Source organism: Alosa sapidissima, chromosome 10, assembly GCF_018492685.1.
Source record: "Alosa sapidissima isolate fAloSap1 chromosome 10, fAloSap1.pri, whole genome shotgun sequence".
NCBI lineage: Eukaryota > Metazoa > Chordata > Actinopteri > Clupeiformes > Clupeidae > Alosa > Alosa sapidissima.
This window is the reverse complement of record NC_055966.1, coordinates 34,331,111-34,340,338: the sequence shown is the minus strand read 5'-3', so window position 1 is coordinate 34,340,338 and position 9,228 is coordinate 34,331,111. Positions and strand designations below refer to the sequence as shown.

Genomic DNA, 9,228 nt, shown 5'->3' with positions numbered 1-9,228 from the left:
GCAAGGCACCTAACCCCTCATTCCTCCCCGAGCGCCGCTTTAGCAGGCAGCTCACTGCGTCGGGATTAGTGTGTGCTTCACCTCACTGTGTGTTTCACTAATTCATGGATTCACGGAATAAGTACTGGCATACTTATTGATCAGGTAAACACTACAGCCACCTAGTGGTTGGGGTGACATCCACTTATCACTGCAAGAATGCTGGTTTGGAATGCTGCACTGTTGCTTGCTCTGGCATTGGTTAAACTTGTGAGTGACCTGACAGCCCAACAGAGAACACTGCTCATACTTTATGCACTTAACTGTGGGCGATTCAAAGGTCGTCTTGCATCCAAACTCTTTCTACCAACCCAAAGTGCTAAGCTCAGTCCTTAAGAGTAGTCATTGAGCTGCCCGCCTTTCGCCCTGACGTTCAGCAGGCATAGATGTGGTTACACCAACTCGGCCCAGTGAGAGCACCGCATGCCTACACTAAACAAACATGCACCCTGCACAATACAGAACAGCTGTTTGTTCATTTGCTATGGGGTCAGGGCAAGAGACTCCCCCTGGTTGGTTGAGACCATTGCTCTGGCATATAAAGCCCTGGGTATAGTCCGGCGCAGTCCACCTTACTGTGATCACAGAATTCATAGTTTACCCATCTCTTATTTTAGCACTGCACCCCTGCAAATGAACCCCTGCTACACACACTCTAACGCTCCTACACGCAGTTGCGTGCGTTGCAGTGCTGGAGACGCATCCCATTCACTTTACATGGGCTCACGTCATCCGTTGCCGAACTGAATTGTGGGTCCGTTGCGTCGCGTTTCTCACATTGAGAAGTTCATGCTGCACCGACAGACGGCACTGGCCAATCAAGCCAATCGACGGACGGCACCAACCAATCAAATTATGGTTATAGTCCATGGTCAAATGGTCAAGTCATTTGCATAGCTACCGTAGGGAACACCCACTGGCATGCGTTGACGGAACGCAACTGTGTGTAGGAGCCGTTACAGCACCTTTGCATGTCCTTTCATGTGAACTGGACACTGTGAACTGGACCAAATATCGTCTAGGCTTTGGGTGGGTGTGTACATTTCAGGTAGAGACAGTTCCCTCACAGATAATCAGCCGAATAACCGTTTGCAATTTCAAATGACTTTATTTCGATAGACATTCTGTCCAGCAATGCCAGCAAACTCAAAAGAAACGTGTTACAATACAATAAACAGGAAAAATATCAGACAAAAAGTGTGTGAGAATAGACAATTAGAAATAGAATTGGGATTTAAAATCTTAAAATGGCCAAAAGTACAGAAGGGAGATAATTCAAAGCGGGTGTTTTTCTTTTAATCATTTTAAGATGAAATAAATATCCCCTCTGAAGTCCAGCTTGAGACAGTCATGTGTGTTTTCACAGACCACTCCCTTTTTAACAGTATCTATCTACAGAAGACGAGCCAGGAATCAAGCCAGACTCACTCTCATTGAACCAACACACACTCATGCTCATAGACATACATACATCCATACTCACTCACACACGTATGCACACACAAGTCTATATTCTTATTTATTCACTTCAAGCACAAATAAAATATCCCAGTGTTAAAGGCCCCTTCATCCATCCATCCATCCATCCAAGTTATCACAATATTGCACTTATCGATAATATATATTGAAATGTATAGTCATTTCTGCTCAGCTACAAACAGCTGGAATAGTTAATTTACCTACACAACCTCTGGATCATGGCCAATGAATGATCAACATTTAAATATTAAAAGCAATCTTCTCACTGTGAAAAAAGGGAATATTTTGCAAACACGTCTGTTATAATACACAACCCTATGTGGAGTTATTAAGGCAAATAGATGTTAAATGATTCTGATTGGATTAAAAAGGGAGGCATGCAACACATTCATTCTGACGTCAAGTCAGACAGACACATAAAACCAAGCAATTTGCTTCCTGAGTGTTCCGTACACGTGTGTTGAAATGTATCTGTGTGTCTATGTGTGTGTGTGTGTGTGTGTGTGTCTATGTGTGTGTGTGTGTATGTGTGTGTGTGTGTGTGTGTGTGTGTGTGTGTGCATGTGTGTGTGTGCGTGTGTGTGTGTGTGCACGTGTCTGTGTATGACTGTTTAAGTGTGGAGTGGACGGTGGCCATCAAGGCCACAAAGGCATTCATTACAGGGTACAGGTGAAACAGTCACTGTGCAGGACTATACTAGACACACTCATCATCAGAGTCATCCTGTAAAGTTCAGAGTTCAGATTCTGTGTCATTAAGGCAACTAATTTGTCAGAAAGGAGGAAATCTGCCCTGCTTGACCATCCACCACTAGTGTCACACAGGGCTTCACACAGGGACATAAGCTACAAAGGCTGCTCTGCAGCAGTTCCTCATTGGTCTCTGCAGTGCTGCTATTCGGACTCTGACCAGTAGAGGGCGATGTCACAAGTAACTGCAGGAAAGCAGGTAGCTGGGACCACAGTGAAGAGAGACAGCATGAATGTGGGGTAAATGCAAAGACTGGTCACTGGTCCGGTTGAAGAGGAACGACAGTCCACTAGGCTTATTTCTTGCACCTTCACGTCTGCATACAAACTGGTGGCCTCATATTTCTTAAGTCCAATAGTCACGCCTGATACTTAAAGTCCAGTGGTGGAAAAGCCTGTTCCCTACAATGTTGGATGTTAATTGGTCATCATCTTCATGCCCCCAATGGCATAGAGAGGGACAGGATGCTCCAGCAAGCACAAGAGAGAAGTGAGGTGATTGGTCATCTGATGGCTGCTCAAGTGCAATGTGGGATTTGCAGTTTTTTAAGAGAGATGGGGGTTGTGGGGGTTTGTTGGCAGGTCATCGGAGAGTGAAGATGTTATTTCGAGTCTTTCAAGTGCTCTCTTTCTCTCTCTCTCTCTCTCTCTCTCTCCCTTCCTCCTTTTCACACACACATTCTCAGACAGCTTTTCTCACGCATCTGTGGACTTGTCTCCTGTGAGCTGTTCCCGGTCTGACACGTCGTCGTCTTTTGGCGGCCGTGCCCGGTCAAAGAATCCGCACTGCAGAAGAGAACAGAGAGAGAGAGGGGAAGGCAGGAGGGAGAAAGATGAGAAACTAGCTCCACATTTCTGATCTTTTCCTTTTCTTATCATCACCTCCATGTATTGGGTACTATTCTTTGCAGCAGGGTTGTGCACAATTCAAATTGCAATTCTGCTTCCTGTTTGCTACCTCAATGCAAGTGAAATTCAAGAATTTAATTGGAATTTAAGAGCCAGTTTTAATTAAATTCTGGAATTTTGCACAAGCCTGCTTTGCAGTACAGCTGAACTTCCAGCAAACGGCACCATTTACAAAGTCTTTCAACATCATCCCACACATTTGAAGTTTACCGCTGACTGCCAATTTAGCACAAAGGCTGGCCCAGACGCAAGGGTCAGAGGCCGAATATGGCCGTGCTAAGAAGATCTATAATGACAAAAGCAGACAAGAACATGCCTCCCAGCGCTCACTAAAATAGTTTTCACATGAAGTCAGGAGCAAACCTGAGAGTCCCTGAGCAAGCCTGGGAGTGGAGTACATTTTTACAATCCTCTGCATGATTGTCTGATACAAAATGAAAGCCTTGGCACTTGTCTCCACATTGGATGCATAAACACTCATGAGACATACACACACACACACACTTGGAATGTTGAAAGGGGATTTGATTTTCCCTTTGTATGTCTTAAATGTGTGCTTGTGTGTGTGTGTGTGTGTGTGTGCCTATGTGTGTATGGAGAGGGGGGGTATTTTTGTCCAATTGAATTAGAGGCCCCCCCATCGGGAACACAAACCCAATCAAAAGTCTGAGAACACAACTGCAGACACAACATGGATAACATCTACATGAGCTATTAACACACACACACACACACACACACACACACACACACACACACACACACACACACACACACACAGCATGACTGATAGCATCTACATGACTCATTAATTCTGCACAACACCCCTTCCTCTACCTCCCTCCCTCCTTCTTTTCTCTGCTCTCTTCCCTCTCTCTTTCCGTCCTGGTTCTGCTCTTCCTTTCAGTATTCCTCTCTCTCTTTCCGTCCTGGTTCTCCTCTTCCTTTCAGTATTCCTCTCTCTCTTTCCGTCCTGGTTCTGCTCTTCCTTTCAGTATTCCCTCTCTCTGTCATCATTCCGTTATACCCCCCCATCCGTTTGTTTGGCTTTTGCTCTGATGCAGAACGGTAGTTACAAAACAACAGAGTACATTTTCTTTTAATTACAAACACACACGCACGTACGCACAGAGACAGACACAGCGCGCGCACACACGCACGCACACACACACACACAGCGCCACTCCTGACATGTGTTTGTCCCCAGGCTCGGTGTCTTTGAAGAATTTATTAACACATAATTAACAGAGCTACAACTAGAGCAGCATGTGTGTGAGTGTGTGAGTGTGTAAGTGTGTCTGTGCATGTACATCTATAACAGAGCTCTCTCCCCCTCTCTCTCTGTGTGTGTGTGTGTGTGTGTGTAACTCGTTTCTCTCTCCCTCTCTCTCTTTCTCTGTGTGTGTGTGTGTGTGTGTGTGTTCTTACCTTCCACATGGCCACTGTGAGCATAGCCAGCACCAGCAGGCCCAGTAGTATGGCCAGTATAATCACCCAGAGAGGAATGGCAAAGGACACATCAGGAATGGCCCATACCACAAACGTCCCGATCTAGAAACACACACACACACACACACACACACACAATTACTTCAAGAGGTTGCATGTATTGTATACATTAATCAGACTTAATCCTAGACCCCCATTTACAAAGACAATGACACACAGACGCCCCCCCCCCCCCACACACACAACCGGTGCAACCGGAAGTGGAGCTGACCCCGAGTGCAGGTCAGATCAGTGAGGTTTCTGGGTAGTTCTGTGTGCACTGCCATTGGTCTGGAGCTAGGAGGGAAAGTCAGCTCCTTCCACCTTCCAAATAGCCGGAATCACACACACACACACACACACACACACACACACACACACACACACTCTTTCTGTCTCTCACACACACACTCTCTGTCTCTCCACACATGACTGTGTTTATGCTGCCCTGCAGTCCCCAAAGTTTAACCCTTTCCCTCCCTTCGCCCTCTTCCCATGTGAATCTGAGTAGTTAGCTCATCATCATCCGAGGGAAGGTGCCCTGCCTTTTCCTCAGTGTTCCCTCTACTATTTCCTGGACAATTCTGCCCTGCAAAGGCTAAGAGCAGTATCTGCACTTTTTAAAAAAAAAAATGTTTTGCACAAATAAGAAGTACATGGTCTGCTCTTCATTCTGTTAAAATTTCATATGGCTACCTAATACATTTCTTAGCTAAATTTACATTTTTAGTTTGCAGTTTGTATAGAAAAGTAGAGTGAAACCAAGGCAGAGTGCAGTATCTGCCCTTACTGCCTTGATTTCACTTGTCATTACTGCATTCTGCCTTTGTTTCACTTGCCCTTATTCTAATAGTGTGTGTGTGTGTGTGTGTGTGTGTGTGTGTGTGTGCACAGGGACAGACTGGGACTAAAAAAAGCCTTGGACTTTCTTCTAAAAAGGCACACTACCATTCACACTCACACACACATTGGGTGTCTATCATGATACAGTCTCACAATATTAAATGCCAGTGAAAGTATCATATTCATTCAAAATAGTCAGTCAGATTTTACAAAAAGTAATTAACATATACTTTGACAAATATAAGCAGCAGTGAGCAAAGGTGTCCAAGGTTAGGTTTTGGTGTGCAGCAATGCAATATTGCTTGACATGAAAGTCTACAAGAATACCCGATTGATTTTGTTCCATTTTTACATAAATGTTTATAAATGATAGAGTTGCCATTGTTAAGGCATCAAGCAGCATATCTTCACTTCAAGTGCCTCCTCAATTAATATAAAAACTGAGTGATTATGATCACTTGCTACACTTACTGCAAAATGTTATTTTATGGCCACGTAAGTATAAGCAGTAATGCAAAGGCAAAGTGCAGTATAGCCCATAAAACTACCAAATTTTGCCTAAATGTCAAAAAACAAATGATACCCCTTGTTGTTGAATATAATTTGATGCTTATACTTGGTGTAAGAAAAACACAAAAAGCTGTTTTTCTCAGTTTGGCATTTTTGCAGATACTGCTCTTTGGCTTTGTAAGGCAGAATTCACATGGACAGTCAGTCATGGTTCCCCTTCTACAGGTTCTACAAAGGCATTGACAGTTTGCCAAGCAGGAGCATTGCCATTCAGATGGCAGTTAATCTGATGTCAGCATGAATGAAGGGGAAAGCTAAAATAGTGGCAGCATAACATGTAAACATCTAACGATTAATGAATGTGAATTAAATGATTTATTGTTGTAACTGAAGTACACATAGTATACATATTTGTACTCATATGCCTCTTAATTTAAGTGCACATCGTATATATCAATGCATGATAAATGATTTAAAAAGGTGATGTTACATAGTACTTATATTGCACTTAGTATGTTAATGATTTAAGCAATAAGCCCCGAGAGACTGTAGGTTACACTGATTTTATAACGGCTAAGGGGCGTTGTTAGGCACGACGCGCAATAAAAGTGCCTAAAGCCCCCCTTAGCTGTTGTAGAATCAGTGTAACCTACCGACTCGAGTGGCTTATTGCTTTTCTAAAACGGTTACTAAATATCTGACAAGATTTCATAAAATAAAGGCACAGCAACAACGACTTATTCATAAATAATCATTCTTCCACCAAGAAATATATTTCCTCTATCAGAATGGTTGCCAAGCAACGTCGAGACGCAGCTACTCCCAACTTTTCTATCAAGCCGTGGAAGCACAGTAATATACAGCAGAACGAAATGTGGTCAAGGTGTATGTTTATGCTGCATTTTACAACGGCATCGAACGCGATTCAGCCAATCACAATCAAGGACCGGAACTATCAGTTTCAGAAATATTATTTAGGGACACCATTAAGATGTACTTGAAGATATTAGTATATCTTGGGAGGTACTAAAGACCACTTAGTACATACACTAAATTTAAAATTACTGTACAAAAATAGAGTACCGGTACATTACGGAAATATACTAAATAAGTTTTACACTAACTGTAATTTAGTGCACTTAATTTTACCTGCGGAATTGTCTTTACAAACCAAAGACAAGGTCCAAGGTGTGTGTGTGTGTGTGTGTATGTATGTGTGTGTGCACACAGTATACATATCATGGTGTTTATGGTGTGCAATTCAAGTCGATAATTCAGTTTAGGCTCGTGAAGTAACAGTAAAATGTCCTCCAACCTTCTGGTGAACCTTTTTCTTTTTTTTTAGAGATTACATGATTGTAGTGAATTAAAATGCGCTGGCATTTGACGTTTATGAATAACTTTCTTAGAAAGTTGGGCCATTGTTTCCTTTCATTCAAAATGTCTGTGACAAGCGTACACACAACACACAACACACGCACAGGCACACACGCACAGGCACATACACACACACACACACACACAACCACACTCACACACTAATACACATACAGACATACGCAAAAAACACAGATGAACAGACGAACGCACACAGGCATGCAAACACACACACACACACACACACACACACACACACACACACACACACACACGAGTAAACTCACCGACTTGCTGTGCTGGGGCAGTGTGTGTGGCTGCACTCTGTAGGGCATGCTGAGAGCACGTAGGGACACACTGGAGTTGAGCACGTAGGGGATGTTCTGCCTCTGCACACACACACACACACACACACACACACACACATGACAGCAGCGTTAATCCACTACTACACTAACACAGGGCACACGCACACACAACACACACACACACACACACATGACAGCAGCGTTAATCCACTACTACACTAACACAGGGCACACGCACACACAACACACACACACAAGACAGCAGCGTTAATCACCTACTACACACACACACATGATAGCAGCGTTAATCACCTACTACACACACACAACACACACATGACAGCAGCGTTAATCACCTGCTACACTAACACAACACACACATGACAGCAGCGTTAATCCACTACTACACACACACAACACACACACACACGACAGCAGCGTTAATCACCTGCTACACACACACACACACACACACACACACACACATGACAGCAGCGTTAATCACCTACTACACACACACACACACACACATGACAGCAGCGTTAATCACCTGCTACACACACACACACACATGACAGCAGCGTTAATCACCTAGTACACACACACAACACACACACACACACGACAGCAGCGTTAAGCACCTACTACACACACACAACACACACACACACATGACCGCAGCGTTAATCATCTACTAGACACACACACACACACATGACAGCAGCGTTAATCACCTGCTACACACACACATACACACACACACACACAACACACGCACATGACCGCAGCGTTAATCCACTACTACACACACACAACACACGCACATGACAGCAGCGTTAATCCATTACTACACACACAACACACACACATGACAGCAGCGTTAATTCACTACTACACACAGACACAACACACACACATGACAGCAGCGTTAATCATCTACTTCACACACACACACAACACACACACATGACAGCAGCGTTAATCACCTACTACATACACACACACAACACACACACATGACAGCAGCATTAATCCACTACTACACACACACACACACACACACATGACAGCAGCGTTAATCATCTACTACACGCACACAACACACACACGACAGCAGCGTTAATCACCTATTACACACACACAACACACACACACACACATGACCGCAGCGTTAATCATCTACTAGACACACACACACACACACATGACAGCAACATTAATCCACTACTACACACACACACACACACACACATGACAGCAGCATTAATCCACTACTACTACACACACACACACACACACATGACAGCAGCGTTAATCATCTACTACACGCACACAACACACACCCGACAGCAGCGTTAATCACCTATTACACTAACACAGGGCACACACAAACAGGAAAACACTCTGAACACAGAGTACTCTCTGAACGTAACACTAACACCAACACACTACTAACATAACACCAATACAACACAAACACAACACCAACACACCACAAACACAACACTAACCTAACACTAACGCA

At 43.8% G+C, this 9,228-nt stretch overlaps 1 protein-coding gene across 1 annotated transcript in view; it reads right to left on the bottom strand.

Moving 5' to 3' along the window:
* Nucleotides 1–1,127: 1,127 nt before the first annotated feature.
* itga8 (integrin, alpha 8) overlaps nucleotides 1,128–9,228 on the bottom strand; it is an 82,240-nt gene continuing 74,139 nt past the window's right edge. Inside the window, 3 exon segments of the mRNA XM_042105881.1 lie at nucleotides 1,128–3,054; nucleotides 4,606–4,728; nucleotides 7,683–7,784. Coding sequence (XP_041961815.1) covers nucleotides 2,965–3,054; nucleotides 4,606–4,728; nucleotides 7,683–7,784 — 315 coding nt within the window. The 3' untranslated portion in view covers nucleotides 1,128–2,964.